Consider the following 15,292-nt stretch of genomic DNA (forward strand, 5'->3'; position numbering starts at 1 on the left):
AGGGCCAGTGACAGAAAGGAAGAATGTTATAGGGGTTAATTTGCCCTCATTCAAGAACTTATTTTTTTAGAGCCTGGTTTGGACTCAAGGTCATGTTTTTGCTTTGCTAAGGTTATTTTTACATCACATCTTACCCTTAAAGAGGATGTGTGAGAGCTACCTTTCATGAGAGGGAAGGGTTAGTATGCTAAAGTTGAAGGTGAGAATTGGCCTGGTTGTTGGTGTACCATGTAAAAAGCGTAAAGCGTATCCTTCTGGCTCTCAGACCCACATGAGCCTTCACACCACCACTCTATGGTTGGGATGGGCCTCAGTGTACGTGGGCTGATAATCTAGTTTGGGGTGTGTGTGTGTGTGTGTATGCGTGCGAGAGAGAGAGGGGGGGGAGAGACTATACACCAGAGTTGTCAAAGTGTGGTCCCTGGACCAGTAGCATCAGCATCACCCCAAAACTTGTTAGAAGTGCAAATGGCCTCAGATCACCTGAATTAGAAACTTTGGGGAAAGGCCCAACAAGCTATTGTTTAGCAAGTGTTCCAGGTGACTCTGACACACATGACAATTTGAGAACCACTACTATAACCACGACACGCAGAAAATTGTTTCGTTCGCGATCTGTCCTCAATGGTAAGGACGATTGTGTAAAATAACTTTTAGTAATAGGATGTCAAAGAAAGAGATCCCTTTTATTATGTACCCATAATGCACCTACTATATGCAAAGGACTGTGTTAGCTACTGTGGGGAAAGGAAAGATGAATAATGTATGGTCCCAGCCTCCGTAAGCTCACCCAGCGTTGATGAGCTGTATGTATTTGACACACATTTGTACCTGTTTGTACATATTTGATTTGCCAATAGAACAGGGATATAAGCACGGTGGCTACGTGTAAAACTCTCTCACACGATGAAAAACATGGGTGAAATCCAATGGTCTTGTGGATGTTTTCAAACCAGCTTTTGTTCTTTTCAGAGGTGGGGGAATAGTGTTCACGAGAAGCTTAATAGTTTGAACCATAGCTGTTCTTCTGTCCAGTGACTAAAATAAAATGCACAGCCTGCTACTTCTTTGCTGTTGGCTTTGCCTTGTGCATCAGCCCCAGCCCCAAGAACCTGAGGCCAAGACAGGGTCACCGAGCCATCTTTTACCCTTAAAAGACAAAATTAGCGATACTTTCCCTTCTATTTAACTTTTATTAAAAGAAGCGCTAAGGTACTGAGATGCAGTACAACATGTTTATTACCAAAATTATTAACAAATATACAAAACTTATACATGTAATTCTCTTACATCCATTTATGCTCTATAATACCGATTTTTTGTTCAAGTAGGTTATCTACAGTATGTAAACATCCCTTGGATTGACCTCACACAGATTAGGAAAGCCCTCTAACCCATGCTTTTATCAGATACTTCTTTTTATTTGGCTTTCGTTTGTAGCATCTAATCTTCACATTTGGCACATGGAAGAGACATCTACAGTGCAAAAGAGGCAGATTTTCCGGCTTCGCTCTGACCAGCGTTGCAGGCGCAGGCGGGGGCGCTGCGAGAAGAGCCCCCAACTCCGTGGGGGTCCATCCGCTGCGCTGCCAACACCCCCTGGCTCAGCCCCTCTTCCCTCTCCCACCCGCCCGCCCCCATGCAAGGCCCGCCTGCCTTCCCCTTGTCTCAAAAGGGTTCCAAGAAATTCCACCCAGCCCAGGGCAAGTAGGTTCATTCCACCGAGTAACATTTTTTGTTTGTTTCCCCCCCCCCCCAGTGTTGTTTTGTATGGGTTGGTTTGATGAGCCAGCAAAACTCTTAATTGGAGAAGAAAATTAAAAAAAAAAAGAATGTGAGAGTGGGACTTTCTCTCCGCTTTCAACCTGCCACCCTACGGCCTGAGCTCTTCGTGGTGGGAGAGTGACAAAGGCCTTGGTGCGAGGCGAAGGAAGGCCAAGCTTGCCAGACTCAACCCTGGACTCCAAGCCTTTGAAGGCGGTTTCCCAAAGGTTAAAAAGAAAAAAAAGATACTTGGAGATTCTGCCCCCTCCTCCTGGTGTTCCCTCGTGTTTCCTTAATCTACCCAAGTCGTAAAGCTGATCCGGAGAGAACGCTGTTCCGCGCTCACCGCCTTCTCGCTCTCCTGCACAGTATTGCTCCTGGGGTTGGCTGCACCGGGTCCGCGAAGCGAGCGCCTCGAACGCCAGGGTTTTGCCGCTCACGGGCTTCCGTCACCACAGGGGCGCTGGCCCCTCCGACGCCCCGTAGAGCTCGGCCAACTTCCGGAAGCGCGGCCCCCAGTCTGTCAGGAAGTCGAAGCTCTGCTCCGAGTCTGACGTGGCCGACTGCAGGGAGCTCAGCGACCCGGCCACCGAGCCGTCCCCCTCGAACATGTACGTCTGGAGGGAGTCGAAGGGCGGGGCCCACAGGTCCATGTCGGCCTCGTAGAGCTTGGCCAGCACGTAGCTGTGGACGGTGCTGCTCACGGCGCACGTCTGAGGCACGTGGCGGGAGAGGCTCTCGATTTCCGGCAGCATGTCCTGCCGCGTCTTGGCGCCGCCGCCGCCCACCTGCGCCTCCCGCGGGTTCCACATGGCGGCGATGTCGAAGGCCTCGGTGTCCTCCTCGCCGCCGCCCTCGTCGTCGTAGCGGACGATGTTCTCGTGGATGTTCTCGTCGTCGTCGATGATGTAGGGCTGTTTCCGGTGCCGCCTCATGGACAGGATGAGCAGCACCAGCACTGCCAAGACAAGGACAGGAAGTGGACCCGGGGGGCTGCTGCGTGAGCCCCGGCCCGAGGCGCGCGCAGGGACGGCGCGGGCGCATTTCAAACCCAGGCCTGCCGTGTCCGCACCCGCTCGGCACATGGAGCCCTCCGTTTACCCAAGTGGGTCAGCTGGTTGCACATAAAGCCTCTGCATGGGATGCTTGTCGCCTTGACGTGGTGTGTCGGTGCGTACACCCAGCATTTTAATTAATTTAATTTAATTTAATTATTATTTTTAATAGTTGTCATTTATTGAGCATTTACCCCATGCAAAGCACTATACCAAAGGCTTTATGTAAATATTACATTTCCTTAGCATAGTACATTATTGTGCTGCCCACATAACATTTCATTAAAAACTTTTGTTTTATGTTGTTAATGAAAACTTTTGCTATTCGCGGTATGTCCTTGGGGCAAACTAGGGCATGATCCTCTCACGTTCCGGTTTAGGTAGCAGTTTCAACAGAAATAGCAATTAATTTCTTTGGACTGCAATTAAAATTTTTTATTTTATTTAAAATATTACAAATGTCCCTTTATCTCCCCAATGGCCCCCTCCCCCCATCCCCTCCCCTCCCCAGTCCCCCTCCCCACCATTGTCCATGTCCTTGGGTTGTGCCTATGTGCATGTAAATTCTTTGCCACCCAGTATTTCAAAAGCGCGTTAACAAAGCGCAGAGCCCTGTGGCCTGCCGTGGTGTATACACTAAGGATCAGATCACACCTTCTGACTCTTTAAGGATGGATGTACGCTTCTCTTACTATAATGTGGGAATCCTATTATGTGAGTGGTAGCCCCTGTCTCGTTAACCGCTTACTGGGGTCTTACTCTGTAAATGTCATGTATTCGTGCATCTGCATGTGGACTCATGTGATAAATATCAGCCAAAGCCTTCTCTTTTTATGCCTCCTCCAGAAAGGAGAGCGTAAGTAACCCCTGCCCTCCAATCAGCTCAGTTCCTCGGAAAAGCCTTTGGTTAGTTGGAGAGGTGGTTGTGACTTTCTGGATCCAGTGGTGTTTGTGGAAGGGAGGGAATGAGCGGTGACATTTTATATAATTCATCGTGTTATCAGAGAAGCACCACACTGTTAGATGTGGGCTTGCAGGTTTGGATTAAGTTTTATCCCAACAAATATATATATATATATTTCCAGGATATGCTCACTGAGGTTTAAAGGTGAGGGGAGAGAGAAAGAATCCCATCGAACTGTTTATCTCTGTGACTGAAAATGTTTTCCAGGAAGTGTGTTGAGGTTTTGGCTGTAGAACTGCTATTGATTATTTTTCTGGTGTGCGTTGTTACAGCTGGCAAACGGGGACGGCTTGACAGCACTGCAAATAAGACCCCAGTTTACCCCAGGGGGAAAAAAAAGAGTATAGTCATATGCCCAGTAAGATAATGGGTGGACTTAAAAAACTAATAATAATGCTTTTTAAAATTTGAATGTAGAATGTGCTTTTTGCAAATTGCAATTAATGATGTTAATAGCTAATGTCTTCCCAAAGAGCTTGAGTAACAAAAGCACACACAGGAAACAATTATATAGTCTTGTATGTTTTTTCTATGTGCAGAAATATAATGTATGACTCTAGGACTGTGGGATTTCGGAGCAGTGGACTAACAGGGCTCCAAGGAAGTGGAATCTTGAACTGGGCATTGGAGGCTGGGGTGCGATTTGGATGGATGCAGATGGGAGAAATGGGATGCTAAGTGAACATGCTCTTTGTGGGATTCAGTAAATAGTTACTAAACTTAAATATTTTTTAGGCAGGCACTGTGCTAATCCATGGGGAAACAATGTTGAATGATTACTGCCCTTTTAAACATGAAATCTAAGGAGATTATAGACCCAGATGATTAATGCAAGTCTGACAGTGATAAGGCCTATCATGGGGTTACACGGGTTGGGAAGAGAATGCAGAGGCAGGGATAGTTAATTTGTCCTAAGGGCCTGGGAAAAACCTTCACACTGGTGCCACTGGGATGGTATTTTAGAAAACACTAGGAAGCAAAATTAGAAAAGTATTTGAGTATTTGCTGGAAAGAATTCTGATGGTGATGAAGAATTAGTTCATGGAACTGGTCCATATCTTGAAAAATAAAGATTGCTACATATTTATCTTTTAAGTAGTCTGGTTTAAACAACTATTGCAAAATCAGATTTTGTTGGAAAATGGTCCTATTTAGCTGAAAGGATTTGCTGACAGAAGAGAATTGGTTCTAGGGACATTTATTCCTTAGGTACTACAGGCAAAGCATATAGGGCCTGTGAGATTTTTCTAGGCACTAGATACATACTTGAGATGTGAAATTAAAAAACCCTGCAGAATCTAACTTATTATGTTTATTTAACTGTCCACAAAATGTAGTATTTTGTTGATAAATCAACTACAATTTAATCTTCTATGAATTATATTCAATGTGAGATGTGCATTCTTAGAAATAAGAGTGCCTAAAACTATGAGGATTTTATGACAGCTCTGCTCAGTTTAGCTCCTAGCAATATGTTTATTCTGTACAATTCAAAAGACGAGACATAGTGGGTTTGGGAGGCACAATAAATTGCCCCTTGCACACCACGTGTAACTTGAGAGCCTTTCCACGCCAGACTCTTTAAATCAGCCTTTCTTTAATGATGGCACCTCTACTCTTTGTGGGCCAGGATGAACTTAAAACGTAGACATTTTCCAAAGATAGAACTAAGGACAGCTTGGAAATTTCTCCTAAGAGGCAGTTTCATCAAAGGCTTCCTGCAGGTTATCCTTTTATGCACTCAAGGACTCCCAATGCCACCTTATGGACACTTGGAGAATTGCAGGAAAGTTTTATTTGTCCATATGGACAAGGACCATTCTCTGTGATTCAGGGCTCCAAAGACTTAGAAAGGTTACTTATTTATAGACTTTTCCGTTCATGTAGCGCTGAACTGAAACAACAAAATTAAACCACATGTTGTATTTGAAAATATTTTTTTGAGAAGCATATTCCACAGACTTACCTAAAATTCAATCAAGTGTTAATTAACATTTTGCAGTTAGGCCCTTCTTTCTTTGATCTGACTGAGTCCCTTGGGGTCAAGGTAAACCTGGGATCAAGGTGGTATGTGGGGTGACTGCATGTCTTTTCTAATTTAAATCCCCAGTGCTTTACTCTTTTTTTTTTTTTTTTTTAAGTATGTCTTTATTGATTTCAGAGAGAGTAAGGGGGAGAGAGAGAAACATCAATGATGAGAGAGTCATTGATCGGCTGCCTCTGCACCCCCCATACTGGGGACCGAGCCCTGGCTGGGAATCGAACTGTGATCTCCTGGATCATAGGTCTATGCTCAACCACTGAGCACCACCGGCCAGGCTAATGCTTTACTCTTTTCCCTCAGAGAATGCTAGGATTTCTTCCATAGTGGGTAATATTACTGTTTACTAAGTCTGCTTTTCTCTAAGCAAAATATAGATGTTCTGAACTCAATCAGAAGAATTGGGGTATATGTACAGATATTTTCTTGGTTTCAAGAAATGGTTTAGGTGTTTCATTGCTTGTGTTTGAGTGTGGAGTTCAAAAAAAATTACATGAATGACGTTATGTACTGGGGAGCTGGGTGACTGCCTTGTATTATGACTTGAGATGAGGAAGAAAGGATCCCATACCCCAACAGTGCTCTCCCACTGGCCTGTCAACACATCTTTTTATTTCATCAGCAGTCACTGTTCCTTGTTAGTGGCTATTGTGCCTAGGAAGGGAGCTAATGCTCCAAGCAACTTATTTTCCCAGATATCCTTGTGGTTTCACTCCATTACTTCTTTCAGATCTGTGTTCAGAGGTCTCCTTATTGTGACCTCACAACCCTATTTAAAATGGCACCGACCCTGTCTCCTGTTCCCTTAGATACCCTATGCCTCTTCCTTTCTCTAAAGCACTTACCACCTCCACAATCTAGGATGAACTTTTAGGAGAGGAGCCGTACCTCTCAGATGCACAGTGCAGGGCATACATTTCAGTCCTGGCTCTGTGTGTGACATTTGGCCTTGGGCCTGTCACTACCTATTTGTGATTTAGCCAATACTTATCCAAAATGAAGGAGTTAGAAGAGGTGATCATATCCTGTCCAAAATTGTCGTTTTGGTTCTGTGATGTCAGAATGAACTGCTGTGTTCTGAAGTAAGCTCTATGAAAGCTGGGACATATTTGCCTTTGTCTTATGAATCTCAGCACTTAAAATAGTGCCCTGGCCTACAGCAGATGCTTGATAAATAAGTCCATGGCCCCTAGGAAAGTACTGTCTTCAATTTCTTTACTTTTTCTCAGCCTTACTCTACCATCTTTTCAGTAAGCATGGTCTGGAAAACCAGTTCTGAATGGCTGTGCTAGGACAATAACTGAGTGATAGCTAAGTAAGTATTTGCAGGACCCCACAGAATGGAAGGGAGCCACTTACCTAAGAGGACAAAGATGCAGGCTAGGATGGCGATGAGGGCACCCCGACTCAGAGTGACTGGGAGCATGTAGGCCTCGGGGCTGCAGGACAGGACGTGGCCATTGTCATCACAGCTGCACACCTGGATGGTCAATGTGCCTGTGCTGCTGAGCACCGGCTGCCCGTTGTCCGATATCAGGATGGGCAGGTAAAAGACACTCTGCTCTTGCTGCCGGAAGCCAGCCTTCCTGGTTAGGATGCGGGCAGTGTTATCTGAAGAAGACAGGGATTCCAGGATTGGAAAAGGGGAGGGGGAAATGAGGGAGGAAGAAAGTGGAAGAACCAACAATTGGATTAGTCTCTTGGATTGAGGAAAGCGATGGGGCAGGAATGGTTGTGGGAAGGAGAGGGGGATCTGCAAACATTCCCTGCAGGCGGTCTGCTATAGCATTTGGATGCAGAAACAAAGATTTTTGCTTGTTTCTAGGCAAAACCCTGAGGTCTAGGAGAGAAACCCTTTTTGCGATTATGTCTTACCCTTTGTGACATAAAATGCCCAGGGCGAACTGTCAGACTTCAGATCTAACTGAAATGTCCCTGGGAAAGCTTGACAGAAATGAACAATCACTGGTGACTCGTGGTCCTCAGCAGCTTTCCAAGGCCAGTGCTGCTTTGTGCCTCCAGGAAGAGTGCTGAGGAGCCCATGTGGCTGTGGCAGATTGCTTATTTTTGCCACTTTGGCCAGAATTCATGTCTTCCGCTGTTTTCTTTTATGCCTCCGAAATGCAGTTACCAACTCCTCTTGTGCTTTCTGAAGAACCTGCTCATTTGGAGAAGCTTATTTGAAATCCCCTAATCATATGACACACCCTGTTATTTCCCCCTACTTGGTGGTCTAAGTTTAAATAGTCAATGTGACGGTGAAAATTTATTCCTAATCAGCAGTGTTAGTTTTTCCCCTCCAGTTTTAAAAAGGATTAACAAAATTATTTGTTGTGTTTCCATAAAACTGGTGTGTGTGTGTTTGTGTAAGTGTAATTATACTTGCCTAATGTGATATTTTGGGTTGGGATCTTTTGTTTTCCTAGTCTGTGTTTTCAAGTTTCCTTGAGTGGGGTTGAATTGTAAATCAGATGTATTTTTGCAAAGCTTAGATCATTTTCAGCAGAGGGAAGGATTGAGAGGTGTGGTAGGACATAAAGCAGTGACTCTCAAAGCTAATATCGACATGGAAGGTCCTCTGGATGTGTTTCACATTTCACAGGGAAGAGTCTTGAACTTCACAATGAATTCTGAGAGCCTAACCAAAGTAAACATTATTAATATCAGTATCAATATTTCTGGTTCTCCTTCCCTTCTTGGACATAACAAAGGATTATACTTTTCTTCCCTTTTGAATTTGGGCATGTTTAGATGATGAAAAATGAACAAAAAGTCATTCATGTCACTTCCAGGCAGAAACATGTAACAGCTGGTATGTGATTCTCTTTGCTTTGCTTGGTGTGGTATTATGAAAGAATGTTGGAGATGGAGCTCCTGGAAGCCTGGGACACTGAGCTGCACATGGACAGCTATCCTTGGTCACTCAGACCCTCAGTCAGCTCCATGTGATCAGGAAATTAACTCTAGTTGTGTTAAGTCATTGAGATTTTGGTATCGTTTGTTCTGCAGCATAACCTAGCCTATACTGACTAATACATTCTCTCTTAATGAACTTTTCTACCTTCTCTGCCCCCTGTTTTTCATGGTAGCAGCTATTGTTCATTGAGTGCTTGTGTGTCAGGTACTTCAACTTTACATGCAGCATTTTATTTACTCTTCACAGCAGTTTGGTGATAATCTCTCCCTTTTACAGGGTTAAGGCTTAGAGAGATAAAATAATTTGGTCAAAGTCATTAACTTAGTAGCAGAGCTGGGATTTGAACGCTGGTCTCTCTAACTCCAAATATTCACTGCCTCCATTGTGCTATAAAAGCTTACTTAGTTCAGTGTCACTAGCTAAAAATTATTCAACTAATTGAAATCTCTTCTTGCTTTCCTATTATTTCCAGATAAAGATAGCAATTGGCTGGCAACCTGAGGCTTATATTCTTATTTCTACCTACTTCACAACCCACCCACTTTTCTGTTTTCCAGGTTTAATTGCTAAATACTGGTAATTCTGTTTCACAGTTTTAATTTTGTATTTTTCAGAAACTAAGTTTTTCTGAAACAGAAGTCTTTTTTATTTCTCAGTTTAATTGAATCTAGGTCATAAGAAAGCCTGACCAGAGCTGAATTTTATAGAAGTGTTACAATGTACCTACTACACATCATGTGTTTCTTGATCTTAGAATTAGTTAAGATTAAAAAAAAAAAAAGATCAGAGCATGACATTGCTGTCTAGTCCTGGAAGGGGTCTGGGATATAACAGCCACTTGTAGAATTTTTGTTGCATATGATAAGTAGGGCTTTACTAACACAGTTGGAAAAAGTATTTGTTTCCAAGGTGACACAAAACTGTGTGTGTGTGTGTGTGTCTGTGGCTAAAACAGGTCCCTCCTTCCAGTACCAATCTTAATGTTCATTCACTGATTTTGGGACATTTGCTTTCTTTCCTTCTATACAAAATGAGACAAAATCAGAGGGATTAGTAGCTTCCTTCAAATCTTACAGGATTATTATGAATATTAAATAAAGTATGGGAAATGTATTTGAAATTATAAAGCTCTGTATACACACAATACTTTTCATAATGCTTTGGGGATTTTTTTAAAAACTAAGGCTTTGAGATAGTGCTCTGTTGTGTTTATAAAAGGATATCATGTTTTGGGCATGGGTGTTGGGGGCTTGACCATAGAGCTACCATATCAGATGTTGATCAATTTTTTAATCAGCCTCAGTAAAGGATACTCGTGGGATAATTTGTCATGAGGAGATTAAGAGTTTATTCTTTCTGTTGAAGATCTGCTAACCTCCGTTTTGGAAAACCTTTCAAGAGATGAGTCATTTCTTTTTATAGTCATCATGTTCCAGTGGCCCATCTGTTTAAGTCATTGTCTCCATGAATTGGTGCCCAAAGTCATCTTTAAGAAATTTACAGCCTTTTGCTACATATTGTTTCTGTATTGATTCTAATAACTACCAGAGTGAAGGAATAGAGTGACACAGCTGAAAATTTGAAGACATAGTATAATGCATTATATTTTCCCTGGGGTTTCCACTGTGAAACTAATCCTGAGGGGGCTGAACCACTTTTTGCAGGAAGGGTTTCCCTGCAGAGCACGTAAATAAACAGTTCAAAATTTCACCCAATAAGAACATCAGGATATTTTGATTGTAGTAGTTCTGTTGTTATAATTTATATTATCTTTCCACCCAGAATTATAGTGCTTTTATGATAACATGTAGAAGGTAAAAGGGATGACTTGGAAGAATGCTTTCCATTTAGAAGAACACAGGTTTGACATTCTCAACTTTCAATAACAGAATATCATGTGAGGTGGAATTAATATTTTAAGTCTCAAATAATTGATGTTTGAGGCTAAGATCAGGCATGCCTAATCCTGACTTTCTGTTACTCTTTGTTTAGATTTTTAGTGCCAATTTATATTTTAGAATTGGAATGAAAATGAGGCAACTGCAGACCTTTCTCCTCAAGGTCAGACGGTAGCGGAGTTAGGAACAGAAGGGGTTCACTTGACTGATTTAAATTATTTTTTCACTTGCTCTGACCTTTCTTTGAAACTTATCTGGCTGGTTAACCAAAGTCCCTCATTTTCCCATCTGTGCCCACTGGCAAGTGCATTGGGTCTGTAAACCTCATAGCCGATCTGATGCTTATTGGAGCAGAATGTCTAAAATTCCATTCCTGCAGAGCTGTAGTGGGGAGCACTTTCTGAAATAGGGAAGCCTGGTCGTGTCTTTCTAAATTAATAAAGTTGTTTTGGAACCCAAACTACTGTGACCCCGTGTTTGCCTTTTGCCATCTCTGTGACTTAGCCTTTGCCTCCCTTTTGTTCTGGGAGCTTTTGACTGTTTCCCCCTTTGATCCTTGCTTAGAAATGTTCCCTCAGGATTTTCTGTTTAGTTCAGTTTCTGTCATCTTTCTCAGATTCTTCCCATAGTTACAGAACATACAAACACGGCTGCTATCTATGGGGGTGAAGGGAGGCTTTTGCCTGTGTACCTTGTAGAGAGTCAGGGACAGAGCCAGTACTCAAATATTTGTGAACTGACTGAGTGGAAGTTCCACAATCAGCAGAGGACATTCTTTATCTTTGATGTTCTGAAAAAAACTTTGGAACACTGCAAATTAGCATTAATGAGCAGGTGAATTCTGACACTGTTTGCATTGTCTAACCTGAAATGTCCAGGCCAAACTATAGAAAAGTCTCGGTAGCCAACTATCCACCTGATTACCTTGGTTGTCCCTCACGGTGAAGTTGGGGTTGTTCGCAGCCTCAGGTGCCAAGCTGTAGTAGAAGTGCTGACCATTGTGTGGGTCATCGTGGTCCACTGCACTCACTGTCTGGATCAGCTGAGGGAGGGACATGAACTCGGGTGAGTTGGAGCCAAAAGGAAAAGCTTCAGGGCCAGTAAGATCCCACTCCCTAAAATCCAACAGCAGATTATTTTACCTAATGAGAAGGATATCCTGAAACTTACCTGGAAAATCTCCATGCTCTCACACAACTCAGGATTCAGTTTTGGTTTATTGTTGAGTCTGAGTATTTACCATCACGGGGTGAATATTACCTAAATACCTCAGATGTTAGACATTGACATAACATATTCTCACACTAAGGGCAACCATTTTTAGGCATCTAACTAGAGGATTTTGAGTAAGTGAACTCTGGGATGCTACAAGGTTCTGCTTGTCTCTGTGTTTAACCCTCTCACCCCACCCACTTAACCCCACTTCGGGGTTAATATTTCAGGGTCAAGTTGTTATCTTTGAGAGATCCCTATTTAAAAATGACCAGTACCTAGAAGGGAAGTAAATAGACACATAAACATTGGCTGTGTCAGGTTAATGGGTCACAAGCAGTCACTCTTTTTTGTCAGGAAGGGGAGCTAGACAAGGTATAGAGCACAAGACCCCCAGGGTGGGATGTATAGAAGAGACTAGAGTCAGAAGCACATCTTGGGGCTGAGGAGAGGAAGAGGTGGGGTGGCTTTCTCTGGAGCTCTTTGGCCAAACCTTTTTCTTTTCCACAATGCTTTTCAAAGTAATAGTTGCCTCTTGGTTACAAAGACCATGGTGAAAAAGCTACTAAGAAAGGGTGAAATACACAATTGAACCATTGGCAAGCTGACTTAGGGGGCTATAGAAAAGCTGTTGCATGGGTGGTCTCCTTCCTATGTGTTTGCTTCTCTATTAACCGATAGCACAGACTCCTCCCTCCCTTCATGAGCCTGGCCCTGTAGAAGTGATGTTCCTGCTGTTGTTACAAGCCCGCAGTGTTTCTGCCAGGGTAGAAACTAGAACAGCAATGCTCATCCAGGGCCAGGTGGGCTCACTTAGTCTTCTTAATCTGTAAGTTAAGGGAGGTAATGCTACCCTCACAGAATGCTGAGGATTAAATAATGGGGGAGCTGCAGCTAGGGGACTTTCTGTGGACAGTGTGGGGCTCAGATTCCTCTTCAGTGAAGGACTCGGTGCCCCAGCCTTCACCTGTCTCTTCAGGGGTTGCCTCAGTTGTTGAGAGCTACCTACAGCTGGTCACCACAGTCTTCCAGGGCAACCCACATCCAGTGACTGATGGCAGTAGTAGAAGGCCTGGCCAGTGCATCTCAACTCGGGAACACTCTAGTTCTAGAGCAGTATGAAGTCATCCAAGGCTGTCAGTGGGTCTGTGTTGCAGCTGGACTTCTCCTTCTGCCCAGTCCTGCAAAAGTCCTTCCCTTCCACAGGCTTTGACCCAGGGGCACTTCTTAGTAAGCATCTTATACTAGAACACAGTCACAGGATATGCCTCCTGGTGAACCCAACTGGCCGCTGGCCTCTGTTGAGTCTAAAGATTGGGAGAGTGTCGGTGCAATAAAGGAGAGGGGTCAGGAGAGTGCTGAAGATAAACTTGCCCCACAATCTAGCCTGGTGTCAGTGCTCGTCACACACAAGGGTCACCCTACTGCCCCATCCCTGCCAGGACAAATCCTGTACATTTTATCTTGCCTGTGGTACCAAACATATAAAGGCATAACATATTTGTTGATGAGTGCTGTAAATAGGTGATTATGTATAACCTTGGTAAATGTAGTTAGAAAGTCATTTAAGAATATCTGACCTGTGAAATCGTATATATATTGATGAGGTGGGGCCCGAGGCCTAGGACTGGTTGCTTACAGGGCCTTAAAGAATGAGTGAGCAAAGACACTGCCTCTCGGAGTGTGATTCTGGAGCATCATGGCCCGCTGTCCTGCCGTCTGCTCTCCTGCCTGGTCAGATTTCAGCGTTGGCCCCTCCACCCTCTCTGGGCCATGCAATAGTCTGCTCAGCAGGTTTCATTCTGCGCTCAGCCCTCATCAGTATGCCATCTGATTTCTTCATGGGTTTCCTTCATGGCTGCCCACTAAGAGGAAAGCACATATCCCAACTTGGCAGATTCAGAGCTGCCGGCAATGTCCAACAAGTCTATCCCAAGGAGGCTGATTCTTTATAAACCAAACATACCTCCTGACCTGCATGCTTTTGAAAATCTTCAAAACATGTCCCAGAGACAAAATCAAAAGGTAGGATTTTCATTGTCTTGGCTTAAAGATGACAAATATGACGGACTTGTGGCCCATCACCTGAATTTTAAGTTGCAGATAAACTGTGCTTCAAAGGACTTTATAATAGAGCGTTAAAGATATGTCTAGAGATGTAGAGATGGGAGACGTGTTTGTGTGCTTCAAAAATGAGAGAGGTGGTTAAAGTGCTACTAACCTGTCAGAATGCAACTTTCCTATTCTGAAACCCTTTGAGAAAGAGAATGTTTCATTTTTGGAGGGAGAGTGGATTTAATTTACTATGCTACTTATCACTGTCTTTATATTATAGGTTAAGTATTAACCTCTTGTCATATTGTAATTTTATATATTTGTCATATTATAATATAACCTTATAATATAAAATAAAATTTTGTATATTATATTTCTTATAATAAATTATCATAATATAAAACAAAACTTATTAATATAAAGGACCAAACCTCCTCACTCAAAACTTATTTATTTATGCATAGTAACTATTGCTGTTTTTGTATCTTGTCTCTCAATTTTTGTTTATACACAGACATAATTTTACATAACTTCAAACATGTTCATGTCATTTTTATACCTCCTTTCTTATAATAGCATGGATCATTTCTTATGCTATAAAGTCTTTGTTGTAACTTTTATTAGTTGCATAATATTTCAGGTTTTTCTAGACTATAAATTCAATAGATGTGGAAGTAGAATTATACTAGACTTGTTGAAAAAAATTTTAGGAGTCCCATAGACCATTGACACAGTGTTTCAAGAATTAATGAATGAAATGATTTAGATCAAATTCACTGCAGGATATATTTTTCCCTCTGGGGGATAGGAATCACTTTTTGCTCTTAGGAGAATGGTAAAGATGCTTTGAGTCAGTCTTTGGTGACTTCAGGAAGCTAATATAAGATTGGGTTGTACAGACATAGTCTCTCTGTGCAGCAGGGTGCTGGAGGTGGTGATACAGGTGAGTGAGAGAAGTGAAAACAAAAACTGCTTTACAGTTGGAAGGCCTGACTTGCCAAAGCATGAGTCCTCACCTTATAGACATACATGTCACAAAGTCATAACTTTCATTCTCAAACTGTCTTGACTTGTTTGCACCCCACTACCAGAATCCATAGGGACACAGAATATTCTCCAGGGGAAATAAATCTGTTAGGGAATTTGTTGGGTCATAGGTAGAGGAAGAAAGCATTTACAATGCAGGAGCAGAAGGGGGTGATGGCCTATGATCTGAAGTATAGAAGGGTGGGTATAGGTGGGCGACTGCCCTACAAATACATTAATACATGGCCACTCCAAGCCAAGTTTCACATGTTTCTCATACACTGCTTGGAGTTTGATCAACCAAATGTTCTTTTAGGTTTGAAAGCAGACTTTAAAAAATACACAATTTTCCCTGAAGGT

General features: G+C 42.8%; 1 protein-coding gene across 4 annotated transcripts in view; it reads right to left on the reverse strand.

Annotated features, from left to right (window-relative positions):
- Positions 1–1,176: 1,176 nt before the first annotated feature.
- CDH20 (cadherin 20) overlaps positions 1,177–15,292 on the reverse strand; it is a 184,239-nt gene continuing 170,123 nt past the window's right edge. For 3 of the 4 annotated variants that reach the window (XM_081148453.1, XM_081148456.1, XM_081148454.1), the window contains 3 exons: positions 11,564–11,681; positions 7,184–7,435; positions 1,177–2,722 (listed from right to left, as the gene is read on the reverse strand). In XM_081148453.1, coding sequence (XP_081004579.1) covers positions 2,214–2,722; positions 7,184–7,435; positions 11,564–11,681 — 879 coding nt within the window. In that variant the 3' untranslated portion in view covers positions 1,177–2,213. Of the gene's footprint in view, positions 2,723–5,361; positions 5,678–7,183; positions 7,436–11,563; positions 11,682–15,292 lie in introns of those variants that run through there. The other variant, XM_081148455.1, reaches the window with a different exon arrangement.

Source organism: Miniopterus schreibersii (assembly GCF_964146895.1).
Source record: "Miniopterus schreibersii genome assembly, chromosome: 10".
In the NCBI taxonomy this organism is placed as follows: domain Eukaryota; kingdom Metazoa; phylum Chordata; class Mammalia; order Chiroptera; family Miniopteridae; genus Miniopterus; species Miniopterus schreibersii.